The sequence below is a fragment of the Pan troglodytes genome, chromosome 21, assembly GCF_028858775.2.
Source record: "Pan troglodytes isolate AG18354 chromosome 21, NHGRI_mPanTro3-v2.0_pri, whole genome shotgun sequence".
NCBI classification, from domain to species: Eukaryota; Metazoa; Chordata; class Mammalia; order Primates; family Hominidae; genus Pan; species Pan troglodytes.
Genome location: NC_072419.2, coordinates 31851844 through 31870109, shown reverse-complemented (window position 1 = coordinate 31870109; position 18266 = coordinate 31851844). Strand labels below are relative to the sequence as shown.

General features: G+C 47.4%; 1 protein-coding gene across 6 annotated transcripts in view; it reads left to right on the top strand.

Moving 5' to 3' along the window:
• ABHD12 (abhydrolase domain containing 12, lysophospholipase) overlaps positions 1 to 18266 on the top strand; it is a 96165-nt gene that overhangs the window by 55261 nt on the left and 22638 nt on the right. For 4 of the 6 annotated variants that reach the window (XM_063802631.1, XM_054674913.2, XM_063802632.1 and 1 more), the window contains exons 3-5: positions 10504 to 10619; positions 12269 to 12374; positions 15394 to 15513. In XM_063802631.1, the coding sequence (XP_063658701.1) occupies positions 10504 to 10619; positions 12269 to 12374; positions 15394 to 15513 (342 nt within the window). The remainder of the gene's footprint in view (positions 1 to 10503; positions 10620 to 12268; positions 12375 to 15393; positions 15514 to 18266) is intronic. The other 2 variants (XM_016937585.3, XM_003316855.6) reach the window with 1 other exon arrangement.

The following is an 18266-nucleotide window of genomic DNA, read 5'->3' as shown; positions in this document are numbered from 1 at the left end:
TGATGACTTCCAATTTCATCCATGTCCCTACAAAGGACATGAACTCATCATTTTTTATGGCTGCATAGTATTCCATGGTGTATATGTGCCACATTTTCTTAATCCAGTCTATCATTGTTGGACATTTGGGTTGGTTCCAAGTCTTTGCTATTGTGAATAATGCCACAATAAACATACGTGTGCATGTGTCTTTATAGCAGCATGATTTATAGTCCTTTGGGTATATACCCAGTAATGGGATGGCTGGGTCAAATGGTATTTCTAGTTCTAGATCCCTGAGGAATCCCCACACTGACTTCCACAATGGTTGAACTAGTTTACGGTCCCACCAACAGTGTAAAAGTGTTCCTATTTCTCCACATCCACTCCAGCACCTGTTGTTTCCTGACTTTTTAATGATTGCCATTCTAACTGGTGTGAAATGGTATCTCATTGTGGTTTTGATTTGCATTTCTCCAATGGCCAGTGATGGTGAGCATTTTTTCATGTGTTTTTTTGGCTACATAACTGTCTTCTTTTGAGAAGTGTCTGTTCATGTCCTTTGCCCACTTTTTGATGGGGTTGTTTGTTTTTTTCTTGTAAATTTGTTTGAGTTCATTGTAGATTCTGGATATTAGCCCTTTGTCAGATGAGTAGGTTGCGAAAATTTTCTCCCATTTTGTAGGTTGCCTGTTCACTCTGATGGTAGTTTCTTTTGCTGTGCAGAAGCTCTTTAGTTTAATTAGATCCCATTTGTCAATTTTGGCTTTTGTTGCCATTGCTTTTGGTGTTTTAGACATGAAGTCCTTGCCCATGCCTATGTCCTGAATGGTAATGCCTAGGTTTTCTTCTAGGGTTTTTATGGTTTTAGGTCTAACGTTTAAGTCTTTAATCCATCTCGAATTGATTTTTGTATAAGGTGTAAGGAAGGGATCCAGTTTCAGCTTTCTACATATGGCTGGCCAGTTTTCCCAGCACCATTTATTAAATAGGGAATCCTTTCCCCATTGCTTGTTTTTCTCAGGTTTGTCAAAGATCAGATAGTTGTAGATATGCGGTGTTATTTCTGAGGGCTCTGTTCTGTTCCATTGATCTATATCTCTGTTTTGGTACGAGTACCATGCTGTTTTGGTTACTGTAGCCTTGTAGTATAGTTTGAAGTCAGGTAGTGTGATGCCTCCAGCTTTGTTCTTTTGGCTTAGGATTGACTTGGTGATGTGGGCTCTTTTTTGGTTCCATATGAACTTTAAAGTAGTTTTTTCCAATTCTGTGAAGAAAGTCATTGGTAGCTTGATGGGGATGGCATTGAATCTGTAAATTACCTTGGGCAGTATGGCCATTTTCACGATATTGATTCTTCCTACCCATGAGCATGGAATGTTCTTTCATTTGTTTGTATCCTCTTTTATTTCCTTGAGCAGTGGTTTGTAGTTCTCCTTGAAGAGGTCCTTCACATCCCTTGTAAGTTGGATTCCTAGGTATTTTATTCTCTTTGAAGCAATTGTGAATGGGAATTCACTCATGATTTGGCTCTCTGTTTGTCTGTTGTTGGTGTATAAGAATGCTTGTGATTTTTGTACATTGATTTTGTATCCTGAGACTTTGCTGAAGTTGCTTATGAGCTTAAGGAGATTTTGGGCTGAGACAATGAGGTTTTCTAGATATACAATCATGTCATCTGCAAACAGGGACAATTTGACTTCCTCTTTTCCTAATTGAATACCCTTTATTTCCTTCTCCTGCCTAATTGCCCTGGCCAGCACTTCCAACACTATGTTGAATAGGAGTGGTGAGAGAGGGCATCCCTGTCTTGTGCCAGTTTTCAAAGGGAATGCTTCCAGTTTTTGCCCATTCTGTATGATATTGGCTGTGGGTTTGTCATAGATAGCTCTTATTATTTTGAGATATGTCCCATCAATACCGAATTTATTGAGAGTTTTTAGCATGAAGGGTTGTTGAATTTTGTCAGAGGCCTTTTCTGCATCTATTGAGATAATCATGTGGTTTTTGTCTTTGGTTCTGTTTATATGCTGGATTACATTTATTGATTTGCGTATATTGAACCAACCTTGCATCCCAGGGATGAAGCCCACTTGATCATGATGGATAAGCTTTTTGATGTGCTGCTGGATTAGGTTTGCCAGTATTTTATTGAGGATTTTTACATCAATGTTCATCAAGGATATTGGTCTAAAATTCTCTTTTTTGGTTGTGTCTCTGCCCGGCTTTGGTATCAGGATGATGCTGGCCTCATAAAATGAGTTAGGGAGGATTCCCTTTTTTTCTATTGATTGGAATAGTTTCAGAAGGAATGGTACCAGTTCCTGCTTGTAACTCTGGTAGAATTCGGCTGTGAATCCATCTGGTCCTGGACTCTTTTTTGTTGGTAAGCTATTGATTATTGCCACAATTTCAGCTCCTGTTATTGGTCTATTCAGAGATTCAACTTCTTCCTGGTTTAGTCTTGGGAGAGTGTATGTGTCGAGGAATTTATCCATTTCTTCTAGATTTTCTAGTTTATTTGCGTAGAGGTGTTTGTAGTATTCTCTGATGGTAGTTTGTATTTCTGTGGCATCGGTGGTGACATCCCCTTTATCATATTTTATTGCATCTATTTGATTCTTCTCTCTTTTCCTCTTTATTAGTCTTGCTAGCGGTCTATCAATTTTGTTGATCCTTTCGAAAACCAGCTCCTGGATTCGTTAATTTTTTGAAGGGTTTTTTGTGTCTCTATCTCCTTCAGTTCTGCTCTGATTTTAGTTATTTCTTGCCTTCTGCTAGCTTTTGAATGTGTTTGCTCTTGCTTTTCTAGTTCTTTTAATTGTGATGTTAGGGTGTCAGTTTTAGATCTTTCCTGCTTTCTCTTGTGGGCATTTAGTGCTATAAATTTCCCTCTACACACTGCTTTGGATGTGTCCCAGAGATTCTGATATGTTGTGTCTTTGTTCTTGTTGGTTTCAAAGAACATCTTTATTTCTGCCTTCATTTCGTTATGTACCCAGTAGTCATTCAGGAGCAGGTTATTCAGTTTCCATGTAGTTGAGCTGTTTTGAGTGAGTTTCTTAATCCTGAGTTCTAGTTTGATTGCACTGTGGTCTGAGAGATAGTTTATTATAATTTCTGTTCTTTTACATTTGCTGAGGAGAGCTTTACTTCCAAGGATGTGGTCAGTTTTGGAATAGGTGTGGTGTGGTGCTGAAAAAAATGTATATTCTGTTGATTTGGGGTGGAGAGTTCTGTAGATGTCTATTAGGTCTGCTTGGTGCAGAGCTGAGATCAATTCCTGGGTATCCTTGTTGACTTTCTGTCTCGTTGATCTGTCTAATGTTGACAGTGGGGTGTTAAAGTCTCCCATTATTAATGTGTGGGAGTCTAAGTCTCTTTGTAGGTCACTCAGGACTTGCTTTATGAATCTGGGTGCTCCTGTATTGGGTGCATATATATTTAGGATAGTTAGCTCTTCTTGTTGAATTGATCCCTTTACCATTAAGTAATGGCCTTCTTTGTCTCTTTGATCTTTGTTGGTTTAAAGTCTGTTTTATCAGAGACTAGGATTGCAACCCCTGCCTTTTTTTGTTTTCCATTTGCTTGGTAGATCTTCCTCCATCCCTTTATTTTGAGCCTATGTGTGTCTCTGCCCGTGAGATGGGTTTCCTGAATACAGCACACTGATGGGTCTTGACTCTTTATCCAATTTGCCAGTCTGTGTCTTTTAATTGGAGCATTTAGTCCATTTACATTCAAAGTTAATATTGTTATGTGTGAATTTGATCCTGTCATTATGATGTTAGCTGGTTATTTTGCTCGTTAGTTGATGCAGTTTCTTCCTAGTCTCAATGGTCTTTACATTTTGGTATGATTTTGCAGTGGCTGGTACCGATTTTTCCTTTCCATGTTTAGCGCATCCTTCAGGAGGTCTTTTAGGGCAGGCCTGGTGGTGACACAATCTCTCAGCATTTGCTTGTCTGTAAAGTATTTTATTTTTCCTTCACTTATGAAGCTTAGTTTGGCTGGATGTGAAATTCTGGGTTGAAAATTCTTTTCTTTAAGAATGTTGAATATTGGCCCCCACTCTCTTCTGGCTTGTAGAGTTTCTGCCGAGAGATCTGCTTTTAGTCTGATGGGCTTCCCTTTGAGGGTAACCTGACCTTTCTCTCTTGCTGCCCTTAACATTTTTTCCTTCATTTCAACTTTGGTGAATCTGACAATTATGTGTCTTGGTGTTGCTCTTCTCGAGGAGTATCTTTGTGGCGTTCTCTGTATTTCCTGAATCTGAATGTTGGCCTGCCTTGCTAGATTGGGGAAGTTCTCCTGGGTAATATCCTGCAGAGTGTTTTCCAACTTGGTGCCATTCTCCCCGTCACTTTCAGGTACACCAATCAGACGTAGATTTGGTCTTTTCACATAGTCCCATATTTCTTGGAGGCTTTACTCGTTTCTTTTTATTCTTTTTTCTCTAAACTTCCCTTCTTGCTTCATTTCATCTTCCATCACTGATACCCTTTCTTCCAGTTGATTGCATTGGCTCCTGAGGTTTCTGCATTCTTCACGTAGTTCTCGGGCCTTGGTTTTCAGCTCCATCAGCTCCTTTAAGCACTTCTCTGTATTGGTTATTCTAGTTATACATTCTTCTAAATTTTTTTCAAAGTTTTCAACTTCTTTGCCTTTGGTTTGAATGTCCTCCCGTAGCTTGGAGTAATTTGATCGTCTGAAGCCTTCTTCTCTCAGCTAGTCAAAGTCATTCTCCGTCCAGCTTTGTTCCGTTGCTGGTGAGGAACTGCGTTCCTTTGGAGGAGGAGAGGCGCTCTGCTTTATAGAGTTTCCAGTTTTTCTGCTCTGTTTTTTCCCCATCTTTGTGGTTTTATCTACTTTTGGTCTTTGATGATGGTGATGTACAGATGGGTTTTTGGTGTGGATGTCCTTTCTGTTTGTTAGTTTTCCTTCTAACAGACAGGACCCTCAGCTGCAGGTCTGTTGGAGTACCCAGCTGTGTGAGGTGTCAGTCTGCCCTTGCTGGGGGGTGCCTCCCAGTTAGGCTGCTCGGGGGTCAGGGGTCAGGGACCCGCTTGAGGAGGCATTCTGCCCATTCTCAGATCTCCAGGTGCGTGCTGGGAGAACCACTGCTGTCTTCAAAGCTGTCAGACAGGGACATTTAAGTCTGCAGAGGTTACTGCTGTCTTTTTGTTTGTCTGTGCCCTGCCCCCAGAGGTGGAGCCTACAGAGGCAGGCAGGCCTCCTTGAGCTGTGGTGAGCTCCACCCAGTTTGAGCTTCCCAGCTGCTTTGTTTACCTAAGCAAGCCTGGGCAATGGCGGGCGCCCCTCCCCCAGCCTCGCTGCTACATTGCAGTTTGATCTCAGACTGCTGTGCTAGCAATCAGCGAGACTCCATGGGCGTAGGACCCTCCGAGCCAGGTGCGGGATATAATCTCCTGTTGTGCCGTTTTTTAAGCCAGTCGGAAAAGCACAGTATTCGGGCGGGAGTGACCCGATTTTCCAGGTGCCATCTGTCACCACTTTCTTTGACTAGGAAAGGGAACTCCCTGACCCCTTGCGCTTCCCGAGTGAGGCAATGCCTCGCCCTGCTTTGGCTTGCACACGGTGCGCGTACCCACTGACCTGCGCCCACTGTCTGGCACTCCCTAGTGAGATGAACCTGGTACCTCAGATGGAAATGCAGAAATCACCCATCTTCTGCGTCGCTCACGCTGGGAGCTGTAGACCGGAGCTGTTCCTATTTGGCCATCTTGCCTCCTGCCTCAACACAATTCCATGCATTTGTTTTTAAAGCAAAGGGCCAGCTTCCTCTTTTTCCTTCCCCTGAGCAGTCCCTGTTAACTCCTGTTACCTTTCTTTTCTTATCCCCTTTTTTCATATGGAAGGTCCTGTAAGCCTGCATCAGGTAATTGGAATTTGATAAAACCCAAATAACCAACCCAGGCTTTCCCTTGACACCACACCTCTTATGGCTGCCGGTATCAAGGCTGCTCTGTTACTCAGTGATTGGAATGAGACTTAGCCCCCTGTTCAGACCCTCAGCACTCAAAGACCATCACAGCTCAGTAGTTTCAGCCTTTCCCGCAACAAATATTTTGCAGGTGAGCTAAAAGAAGTATGACAGAGCAGGTCGTTTTCCATTCACTCATTCTCACTCCTTCACCCTCCACAGTACCCATGTGTGCAGGATCCATTCTCCATCCTGCCCGTTGATGTTTGTGGTTGCTGGTACATGATGATATGACTGGAGGGTGGACAATGAAAACTGGGGGGTGGACAGTGAAAACTGGGGGAAGCAGGAGCAGCCAGAGGCCTCAGTCCCAGCAGCCCTGTGGGCCTTGTTTGCCCATGGTGCGGGGGCCTGTATGAGGAGCTCCCGGTTCAGAAGAGCCTGCGAGAGGGAGCCATGAGAGAGCTGGACCTCAATGGTGGAGCATGAAGGGGCACACCGCCCAGGCCACTCCTGTGGGGCTGCCACAGGGCTTAGCACTCTGTCCCCACCCCAGGCCTGTGGATGAAGCAGGCGCCTGGGCAGGGTGGACTCCAGCCAGCATGCTGGAGTCACGGGGGCCACAAAGAGTCAGTGGCCAAGGGTGATCTGACCACGTGGGAGGCCAGAGGGTCCTGGCACTCGCCTGGCACTGGCCTGCAGGAGTGAGCCAGCAGTGCTTCTGGCCCTGGGTGGATCCTGTGACCCTGCACATGCCAACCCGTCTCACCACCCATCTCACTTTGAGGCATTTCTGCTCATTTAGAGTAATACTGGCCACGGGGTTCCTACAGCCACCCGCTCTGGGGCTGTGTGATCCCTGGGACCAACCAAGCTCCATGCTTCCCATGCCACTTGACGCTGGTTGGAGGTGCTGCTGTGGAAGAGAAGGTGCCAGGCAGCATCTGGGGGATGCTTTTCATGGAGAGTAGTCACTGTGCCTCCTTTTCATGGTTGTTTCTAAAATGAGTAAAAGTGAACTGGAAGACTAGCTTCCTGGAATGAGGCCATCCTGGAGCAGAATTTGGGTTCCTAGTTCTTAGATTTCTTGGGCTTGGAAGTTTTCTGGATTAGCTGCTAATCCTTGTAAAATACTTTTCAGTGGCCAGGGAATGCTCTCAGAACTCTTAGACAGTTTGTATTCCAAGAGCTTGGCATTCTTCTGCAGACACAGAACTGAGTGAGGCCTGAAGTGGAGCCAGTGGAAGCCCAGTGTCCTCGGCCCTCAATGGTGCCCACTCCCCATCTGTCAGAGTCAGGGCTGGTTCCAGCATCAGAGGCAGGATTTGGCTGAGTGGGTCTAGATGTGGGATGGGCACTGGGCCCCAGGTGTGGATATTCACAGTTGTATTGAGGAGGCCACCTCCGCTCCCGGCTGTCAGATTATAGACTTGCACCCTGGGCTGCAGCTCTCAGGCTCCCAAAGTGTGTGGTGAATTCCCAGGATGAGGTGGCAGGAGTGGGCCCTAGAGTCTGAAGTGGACTCACTTTCCCACTCCAGATCCTGAAGTGGACCCACTTTCCAGGCATTCCTCTGGTCGGGAGCCTTCTCCGGGTCCCATTACCAGGATAAAATCTAAACTCTTGTATGGCTGTGTTCTTTTTTTTTTTTTCCAGGAGATTGGTGTTTTGTTATTACTCAAATCACTCTCCCGTAGCATTCAGGGATCAGAGTTTTTAAGGACAACTTGGTGGGTGTGGGGAAGCCAGTGAGCTGGAAGTGCTGATGGTCAGGTCAGAGATGAAATCATAGGGAGTCAAAGCTGTCTTCTTGCGCTGAGTCGGTTCTTGGGTGGGGGCCACAAGATCAGATGAGCTAGTTTATCAATCTGGATGGTGCCAGCTGGTCCATCAAGTTCAGGGTCTGCAAAATATCTCAAGCACTGGTCTTAGGTTTTACAATAGTGATTTTATCACCAGGAGCAATTTGGGGAGGGTCAGAGTCTTGTAGCCTCCAGCTTCATGACTCCTAAACCACAACAATTTCCAATCTTGTGGCCAAAACGTTAGTCCTATAAAGGCAGTCTAGTCCCCAGGCAAGGAGGTTTGTTTCCAGAAAAGGGTATCATCTTCGCTTTAAACTATAAACTAAGTTCCTCCCAAAATTAGTTTAGCCTATGCCCAGGAGTGAACAAGGACAGCATGGAGGTTAGAAGCTAGATGGAGTCAGTTAGGTCAGATCTCTTTCACTGTCTCAGTTATAGTTTTGCAATGGTAGTTTCAATCCCTCCCTTTCTTTTTTTTTTTTTTGAGACGGAGTCTTGTTCTGTCGCCCGGACTGAAGTGCAATGGCGTGATCTCAGCTCACTGCAATCTCTGACTCCCGGGTTCAAGCAATTCTCTTGCCTCAGGCTCCCGAGTAGCTGGGACTACAGGCACTCACCACCATGCCCGGCTAATTTTTGTATTTTTAGTAGAGACAGGGTTTCACTATGTTGGCCAGGCTGGTCTCGAACTCCTGACCTCGTGATCTGCCCACCTCGGCCTCCCAAAGTGCTGGGATTATAGGCATGCGCCACTGCGCCTGGCACCCCTTTGGGTTTCATAACACCTTAATCTTAAGGCATTAGCTAATGAAGATGGAGAAAGGGCAAAGACAGCTCTAACTTCTTCCTGCTGGCCAGGGGTGTAGTGGGGGTAGGTGTTTACCCTAAGGTGAAAGGAATGGAACCACTTTGCAACATTCTGGGCATACTCACACAGGCATGGCTGGGGATCCACAGCTTGCATGGCAAAGGCATTACTATTGTCATCTATAGTTTTAGCACTGCATTTAAGGGAACAGTGTACTATAAGGTTAATAATGGGGACTAAGGTAAGGAGTGCAATTCCCAATTTTAAAAGTAAAGATTGGAATGCATTAGTTTGGTGACTTGTAGCCCACAAAGAATTTAAGATTTAGTCCTTCCAAACTGCAGGAAAAATACAAGAACAGCTAACAACAGGTATACCATAGTTGTTGTTGTTGTTGTTTTTGAAGCATAATTTTTCTCTCTCCAGTCCCCATGTTTATTAAAAAACAAATCATTATAGGACTGATTTGTTTGCAAAATAAACTTTAGTCTTATTATATACTTGGCCTGATTATTTGCATAAAGTGCAACACAAGTAATTATTTTTTACATAGGCTTCTAGAATTGGCTTTGATAGAACTCTGTTCCATAAGGAATCTCAGATAAGACTTTTTAAAAGCTGAGTCCAGCCATGGGTTTCTATCCTCAAATACCTATGAGTTTGGTAAATTCCTCTCCTCTTGAGGTCCTAAAATAACTTGGGCCTCCTGGGCCTATTAGAAAGTGACATTCTTTACCACAGGTCAGGAGCCCTGTATGGGGACTGTATAGACAAGGTATGAAGCCAGTTTTACCCACGGGGCTTTTATTGGCTCTATAAGTCCTTTGAATCCTTAAAGGAAAGCAGGCCATTCCAGTCAAAGCCTTGGTAAAATAACCAGTTTCTTCAATTGTTTCCTGTTGCAGAAGAGCCTTCCTTGCTTTCCTTTCTTTCCTTTCTTTCCCTCCCTCCCCTCCCTCCCTCCCTCCCCTCCCTCCCTCCCTCCCTTCCTTCCTTCCTCTCTCTTCTCTTTCTTCTCTTTCTTCCCTTCCCTCCTTTCCCTTCCCTCCCCTCCCCTCCCCTTCACTTCTTTCCTTTCTTTTGTCTTTTCTTTTTTTTGGACAGAGTCTCACTCTTTCATCAAGGCTGGAGTGAAGTGGCATGATCTCAGCTCACTGCAACCTCCACTTCCCGGGTTCAAGCCATTCTCCTGCCTCAGGCTCCCAAGTAGCTGGGATTATAGGTGCACACCACCACGCCTGGCTAATATTTATATTTTTAGTAGAGACGGGGTTTTGCCATGTTGGCCAGGCTGGTCTCGAACTCCTGACCTCAGGTGATCCACCTGCCTCGGCCTCCCAAAGTGCTAGGTTTACAGGCATGAGTCACCACGCCTGGCTGGCTGCATTTATTTCTTAGGGCCGCTCAAACAAACCTGCAAACTGAGTGGCTTAAAATAAATGTATCCTCTCATGGTTGTGGAGGCCGGGAGTCCGAGGTCGAAGTGTGGGTGGGCCCAGCTCCTCCTGAGATGCTGAGGTGGACCCTTCTTGCCTGTCTGTCTGGCAGCATTCCCGGCTTGGAGAAGCTTCCCTCAAATCTCTGCCTCCATCTTCTCCATCTTCTTGGTCGTCATCTCATGGTCTTCCCTCTGTCTCTGTGTCTAAATGTCCCCATTTTATAAGGATACCAGTCATGTTGGGTTAGTATCCACCCAGTGACCTCATTTGAGCTTGATTACCTCCATAAAGACACTGTTTCCAAGTAAGGTCACACTCTTAGGTACTGGGGGTGAGGCCTTGAACATAGTCTTTCTTGGGGAGCACAACTCAGCCCATAACAGGGCAGGCGGGCCTCCCAGGCCTCTCAGGGGCCAGGCTCATTACCTCCCTGACTTCCTGTCCAGCCAGCCAGGAGGCAGGGCTGTGCAGCCGGGCTGCCGGGTTCAAAGCCAGTTTTTTTTTTTTTTTTTTTTTTTTTTGAAACAGGGTCTCTCTGTCACTCAGGCTGGAGTGCAGTGGTACAACCTTGGCTTACTGCAGCCTTGACCTCCTGGGCTCAAGTGATTCTCCCTCCTCAGCCTCACAAGTGGCTGGGATCACAGGTACATGTCACCTTACCTGGGTAATTTTTATATTTTTTGTAGAGGTGGGGTTTTGCCATGTTGCCCAGGCTGGTATCAAAAAATCCAGCTCTGTCATGTGAGCTGGCAATCTAATAGGAGCCATCAGATGGTGATGGTGGTGGCTTGCCTCAGAGACTGTGCAGCCTGGCTTAGCTGGAGCTAATGGGGATGTGGATCATCTCCTTTGCCATTTTTTATTTTGAGAGAAACTTCTTACTAAAATTTTGAAGATGTATCTGCTTCCTGGGGAAGAGATGGAGTAAGAAGGTGGGGTATGAACAGCAGCCCTGGTGGTAGGAACTGTCTCCCCACATGGTCTGGGACAGACGCTCAGGGAGTTTCTGGGAAGGAGTGTGTATGTCCCCATGTCCTCGTGAGTCCAGCCTGGTGACATTTGAGGAAGTGAGGCTAGATGTGCAATGTGCCACACGGACATGGGAGTCATGCAACCCCTGTCTTCACCAGAGACAGCTGTCAGCAGCAGAGCTTCCCCGGGGGCAGGACCCACCAGAGGGAAGCCAGGCCCACACTGCTCTCTGTCATTGCCTCTTTTGGGAGTTGCCATTTTATAAAGCAGGCAAATCCCACCTCAGGGTTCATGCGTTTATTTTAAATTTTTTGTTTTTCAGTTAAACTTATTTTAAAGTTGTGTTCACCAAAAGCAGCAAGACTACAATGGTATATAAGGAAAAAATTGCCCCCATTCTCCCCCCACACACACTTTGAAGCTGTGTGAGCAGCCTGGCTTCTGTCTTTCTGTATATCCTCCCAGCCACATGTGGAGGTCGTGTTTCATTTGCATGTTTTTACAATAACAAAGTGGGGCTACCGCACCCGCACCCACAGTCACCTTGCTCCTCTCATCTGCCCGCAGGTCCTGGAGGTTCCTCCAGGTCTAAGGGCCCCATGGTCTTCCACAGTGTGAGGTGCTGGTTAATTCACTCGCTGTCCTGCTGGCAGATGACCTGGTAGATGCAGGACTTCTGCTGGGCCATTGCACTGACTTCATTCTGCTCTGCATGGGTCCTGTGGATTCATCCTCTTGCTGCCCCACACCTCACCTTCTGCTGTCTTTTCTGTGTTAGGCAGCAGTCCTGGAAACTTTGGAATCCCCTTTACCTTGTTTGCCACCCAACGTTCCGTTGGTCATCAGGTCTTGCAGCGCCATCCCCTTTCCTGCTGTCCTTCCCACTCCACCAGGCACCTGAGTTATTCGCAGGCTCAGCCTCCCCAGCCTCCCTCCTGGCTGGCCCATCCTTCAGACCTGCTGGGGATCTTTCCTTCCCTCATTTGCATCTTCTCACACCTTGAATGACCTTAGACCTTAGCGTTCCAGTCTCTACACAGACCTTGCCCTCACTGCAGTATCTGTCCCTGCCCATGCTGGCTGGCCTCAGCCCATACCCTGCCTGAGGCTGGGCCTGCAGGTCTGGCACCATTGTAAGATTGCACAGGAAAAGGACTTGGTGCTTTCTGAGAGCTTCTGCAGTGTGTGCATGTGGGTGTGCATGTGTGTGTGTGCACATGTGGATGCATATCTGTGCACGTGTGTGAGTATGCATGTTTGTGTGTACATGTGTGTATTCATCCACCAGTAATCCTAATTTCCATCTCTTTATTTCCTACAGTAAGAGTTCCCTATTTCATTGATTTGAAAAAACCACAGGATCAAGGTTTGAATCACACGTGTAACTACTACCTGCAGCCAGAGGAAGACGTGACCATTGGAGTCTGGTGAGTGCCAGTGAGCTCTGCAGCCCCTCCAGCAGCAGGAAAGGACCCTACATGACTGAGCTGGTGCTGTCTTTGACATTGGCCTCTGAAATGTTGTTCATTTTTATCTTCACCTCTTCCTTTCCTAAAGGAAAGATCTCAGTACATTTGATCCATCCTAATGTTGAGAGATTCAATGGCTTTAAACTCTATTCCCAGCCTTTCAAAACAGCAAAGGCTTTGTGAACAGATTATTATTTTTAGAGAGACTTGTTTCTAGGAAAAACGAAAAGCAAACAAAGAAGCTAGAAACAGGATATAAGTGGCCGGCACAGTGGCTCACACCTGTAATCCCAGCACTTTGGGAGGCTGAGGCGAGTGGATCACTTGAGTCCAGGAGTTTGAGACCAGCCTTGGCGACAAGGTGAAACCCCATCTCTACTAAAAATACAAAAATTAGCCAGGCATGGTGGTGCACACCTGTAATCCCAGCTACTTGGGAGGCTGAGGCAGGAGGATCACTTGAGTCCAGGAGGCAGAAGTTGCAGTGAGCTGAGTTCACGCCACTGCACTCCAGCCTGGATGACAGAGCAAGACTCTGTCTCCAAAAAAAAAGAGAATATAAGGGAAGAATCACAAACACTGGTTTGAATATATCTTCCATCCAGGCGCGGTGGCTCACGCCTGTAATCCCAGCACTTTGGGAGGCCGAGACGGGTGGATCACTTGAGATCAGGAGTTCGAGACCACCCTAAACAACATGGTGAAACCCCGTCTCTACTGAAAAAAAATACAAAAACTAGCTGGGCGTGGTGGCACGCGCCTGTAGTCCCAGCTACCCGGGAGTTTGAGGCAAGAGAGTTGCTTGAACGCAGGAGGCAGAGGCTGCAGTGAGCTGAGATTATGCCACTGCACTCCAGCCTGGGCAACAGAGCGAGACTCTTGTCTAAAAAAAAAAAAAAAAAAAAAAAAAAAAAATATATATATATATATATCTTTTCCAAGAGGTGAACATCTAGATACTGAAAACAGCTTGATTTCTTTTCACATATAGCTTCACACCAGCTGATGATGATGGTGTTGGCTGTCTTCTGAGTATTTACTTTTTTAAGCCATAAGTTTACACTGGACATAAGCCTTGTGACTTCTCTGTGTCTCCTTGGAATACATTTTAATGTTTTCTTCTGTACACAAGTGGTGCTTCTGAACAGCTGAATTAAAATTGACCAACCTCACTGTAGCATTTCCCTTTTTCTCTGAGAAGTGAGCCTGAATCACAGCCCTTTTATCTAGCTGAATTTATTTTTCAGTAGCCATAACGTCCCTTTCCGCTGTCTCAGCAAACCACTGTGTATGTGAGAAGCTTCTAAATGAAATGCTGTGAGTAGCTTCCCAGTGTGGATGAGAGAACATTCAGACATTTCTAACAGTGGTCCTTGGTAAAGAACATAAAACAAGAAGGGAGATTTTTGTTCTTAGTAGTTGGTGCTGGGATTAAAGTCTTTTGTCACTTCCTGATTTGATTTAATCTAGCATTTACTGACCAATGTGTGACTGTGGGACTCCTCAGGTTTCTGTCTGAAGCATGACATTTTTTGCACAAAGCTGCTGAGTGGGACTTGGTCAGCCCTCTTCTTGGTTAACATGAGTCTGTCCTATTGCAGGAGGGTGTTTATGGTGGTGAGACTTAGGCTGGAAGTACTAACAACTCCTGCATACATTATCAGCTACCAGAAAAGGTTTTGTTTAGTGATGCCAGTGGCAAGTGTCAAGGCAGTGACAGCCACGCTGTGTGTTGCTGTGTGTTGGTGGGTGCGTGTTGGTGAGTGCGGCTGCTGCCCACTCTCATGCCCTAGGCAGTCACAATGACATTGGGCCCTCAGGCAGCAGCAGGCCCAGCTCACCAACTGCCCCCACCATCGCTTCATCAGACCCTCCCACCAGCTTCCTGAAAGGAGGGCCTCAAGGCCTAGAGTGGAGCCTGGGGGCCATTCCTGGCCATGCCTGGCCATCGCCTGTCTGCTGAGAGGAGAGGCCCAGGAATGGGTTTCTCTGCTGGCTAGGAGTTCCCTGGCTCTTTGTCAGGAGCCCAGGTTTGGGGCGGCTGGCTACTGGAAGCACATCTGCTCCCAGCACCTTCAAAATGTGCCGTCCTATCCCTCAAATTTATAACTGTATGGGAGTGATGATCATAGTGACTAGAACCATCCCAAAATGTGATCCTTTTGAACGGATCAGAGAGAGACGTTAGAAATGAGATGCTGAAGCTTAAGATCTAGAAAATAAGAAGTTGGCCATTAAATTTTTTTAAAGATTCTTGTCACTGGTATCCAGAATGAATTTGAATAAGCTTTACAGAAAAGTGATTAATTTGGACCCTCCCCAGTGATTAACAGTATTCGATGTGGCCTGAGTTAAAATTAACCTCAGTATCTCTCTGAAGGAGGGTTTGGCTAGATAGACCAGCAGCTTCAGAGTGCCCAGCCAGGTGTGGACCATGAGCAGACTGGGAAGTTGGTGCATACTTGACATTAGAAATGGCGTCAGCGATGGCCCGGTTTCTAGTCTGGCTCACAAACATTGGTGTTGCTGAATTAGCAAATGTGACAGCATGTACTGTTTAAAATCCATTGTGAGTTAAACTGTGGACAATTTAAGCATGGGGTTAACTGGGATGTGGGGCACGTATGAGGAAAATGCTATTACTCAAGATGGACTAAGTGCTGCTTCTCTGCCAGGCCCCAGTGGTAACTGGCACATTGCAAGCCTTTGTGGCCCAGAGGAGGCTGGCGTGCCAGTCAGGGAACGCTCCTGCTGAAGCTGTCAGTGCCATCCACACAGCCTGCAGTTCCGTGGTTATTGATTCTAGTGATGGGGATAGTTTTCTACCACCCACCCCCATCTGTTCCCCTGTAGTTAGATGGGGTCTGCAGCTCCCTGCTGTCTGGACTTGAGCTGATTAAGTAACACCACGTGCAGTCGCCAGGATGAGGACGGAAGGGACATCTGATCCTGCGCTCCCCTCTGCTTCTGTCTGCAGGCACACCGTCCCTGCAGTCTGGTGGAAGAACGCCCAAGGCAAAGACCAGATGTGGTATGAGGATGCCTTGGCTTCCAGCCACCCTATCATTCTGTACCTGCATGGGAACGCAGGTACCAGGTGAGGGAGAGGAGCCCATCATCTTTGCTGTGGAGCATGGCTCCTTTTTGGGGTGGGAATGTCCTGGCCCGGTCTGCCGGAAACCAGCAGGAGCAACCTGCGGTCCCACAAAATTGGGTGTACTGACCCACTGCAATGAGGGAGAGCCTCCCAAGAACGAAGGGAAAGGCAGAGTTCTGAAGGGGTTGAGGGAAGGCGGAGTTTAGGTGACCTTTACATGAAGCAGGGTTCCCACAGGCTGAGGCCAGCACGGCTGTGTTCCGTGGGGACCAAGTGTGGGAAGCTGTGTGCAGACCGTCCCCTATCTGGAGCTGCAGCCTGGATTGGGATGAAGGAGGCTGAGTCTCAGTCAGGAGCTGAGCTCCCCGGCCAGAGGGGCATGTTTTTTTCTCCTTGTTGTAATCTCAAAGGTCACAGCATCTGCTGGTATGTGATTTGGGGAGCAGGGTTTCTTGGAGAGTGAGGGCTTTGGGGTCCCTCCGAGGAGGGGTCATAGTGGCACTTGGCTGTGGGTGCCTCGCGCTCTTGGGAATGGGCGGCTTCAGCTCACTGGCAGCTGGTTTTCTCCATATCTGTCATGCTGCCTGAAGTGGCAGGCAGATCTTTGTTACCTGTAAGATAGCTCCAGGTGGCAGACAGGTGAAGCCGGAGCCAGGGCAGCCCTGGAGGAGGTGGCACACTTCCTGGAAAAAAGTGGCAGGTGCTGAGAAGGGGCAGGAGGGAGAGGCTGAAAGCACCAGGTGCTGGGGTCTTTGCAGGCCGCCCTACAGTGTGAGCTCTCTGCTCACCCTAACAGGCTGTTGGTGAAGTTCATGCACTCTTTGGTTAATCAGCCCTGCCCAGTTTTATCTCAGATGCTTTTCCTGAGTGGGTCTAATGGCTTGTCCTTTCCACTGGCTGCCCTGGAGTTGGCCTCCCTGCCGTAAAAGGGTGCTCCTTCCACACCATGTGATTGCTGTTCAGAAGAGCCTCTGTGGGAGAGCCCAGGGTGGGTGCGGAGGGGATACATTTTCTGAACAAAGCATTGTTTGAAAACCACCAAGGTCTTCGTGTGTGAGAGAGGTAGCCAGGAGCCAGCGCAGAGGCAGACCCAGCACGGAGACAGGGCTGCTGCGGGGCCAGGGCCGAGGTCCTGTGTGGCACCAGGGTATGTCAGGGCTGGGGGCAAACATTTTATAGGCAGAGCCAGCAAGGAGAGCTGTGCTGGGCACTTCTGGAGGGGAAAGCAGGCCTAGGTGGGGTCTGCATGGTGGAACCCTGCAGAGAGCATTGCTGAAAGAGCCTGGCGGCATGGCCCGTGAGGCGGTTTCTGTGTCAGGGATGGCGTGTCTAGCTACTGAATCATGCATGTGCTGCACAGTTTCCTTTCTTCTTTGTCTGGGACAAGCTGCAGCGGGTTTCTCTTCTGCTTTTCAAAGAGCAAGTGGCTACAAACAGCTCTTGCAGCATCTTTTTATAAATGACAGAACTGTGGTTGGCTGTGAATAAGGTTCAGTTCTGCAGTGCCCATCACATGGTTAAAAAAAAAAAAAAAGATCCTGCCTATAACTTTAGGTTAGAAAGGGATGCCGTGACTTTCAGTGTTTGCTGCCCCCTCCCAATCCTGCAGAGACTGCCTGGCTGCAGTCCTCGCCACCCCCACGTTGCCTGCTTTCTTTGTCCTGTGCATCCCACTGGGGTTTCGCTGGTCTGCGGGATCCACCACCCGGGTCCCCCTGAGGTCTAGACCCCCTGGATTTCCAGTAACTGTTCCTTTTTTGCTTAATGTAGGAAATTTTAGAAACTTAGAGCCACTGTGAACTCTTACAGTGATAACTGAAAATATTTTGCAGTGTTTCCTCCTTGTCTTGAAACTCATTCCTTTATTTTTTAATTTTTGAGACAGAGTCTCACTCTATTGCCCAGGCTGGAGTGCAGTGGCACAATCCTGACTCACTGCAACCTCAGCCTCCTGAGTTCAAGTGACTCTCCTGCCTCGGTCTCCCGAGTAGCTGGGATTACAGTCACCCACCACCATAGCCAGCTAATTTTTGTATTTTTAGTAGAGATGGGTTTCACCATTTGACCAGGCTGGTCTCAAACTCCTGAGCTCAAGTGATCTGCTCACCTCAGCCTCCCAAAGTGCTGGGATTACAGGTGTGAACCACTGCACCTGACCCTTTATATTTTTGTTTCTGTACTTTATTGGCTTCCTCCTCCATCTCATCCTGGTGTCCAACCAGCAACACTCCTGACCCCATACCTGAAATGTTGAGACCGCTCCTGAGGAAGGAGGAGCACGGCTAGGGAGTGTGGAGAGTGTGGACCCGCCCTCCTCCCAGGTGGCCCATGTCCCTGCTGTGGGGTCGGTCCAGGTTAACAGCTGGCCAACAACTGGAAAGAAAGAGAGAAGGGAGCCTAGACAGGCCTCAGACAAGGAAGTACAAATGGGAGGGTTTGTGCCGAGCCCACTTAGTCTCAGTAGCGACATGCACGGTGAAGCTGTAGTTGTCTGTGAGGGGCGGGAGGCAGCCGTTCCGGCACTTCAGGGTCTCCCTGGGGAGATTCTAGGAGCATATCCCATGTGCAGAGCACACACATGTGAAGGGCTGTAAGGCAGGGTGGCCACAGCAGCAAACAGAAGTTAGTGCCAGGTGGGAAACAGTCAAGATGACCATGAGAGGCCAGGGCGGTGTGGCTAAGCAGAGTTCTGAAGGTCGGCTGAGATGTGCAGAGCAAGAAGTGAGGGCAGAAGTCACCCACACGGGTCCTGT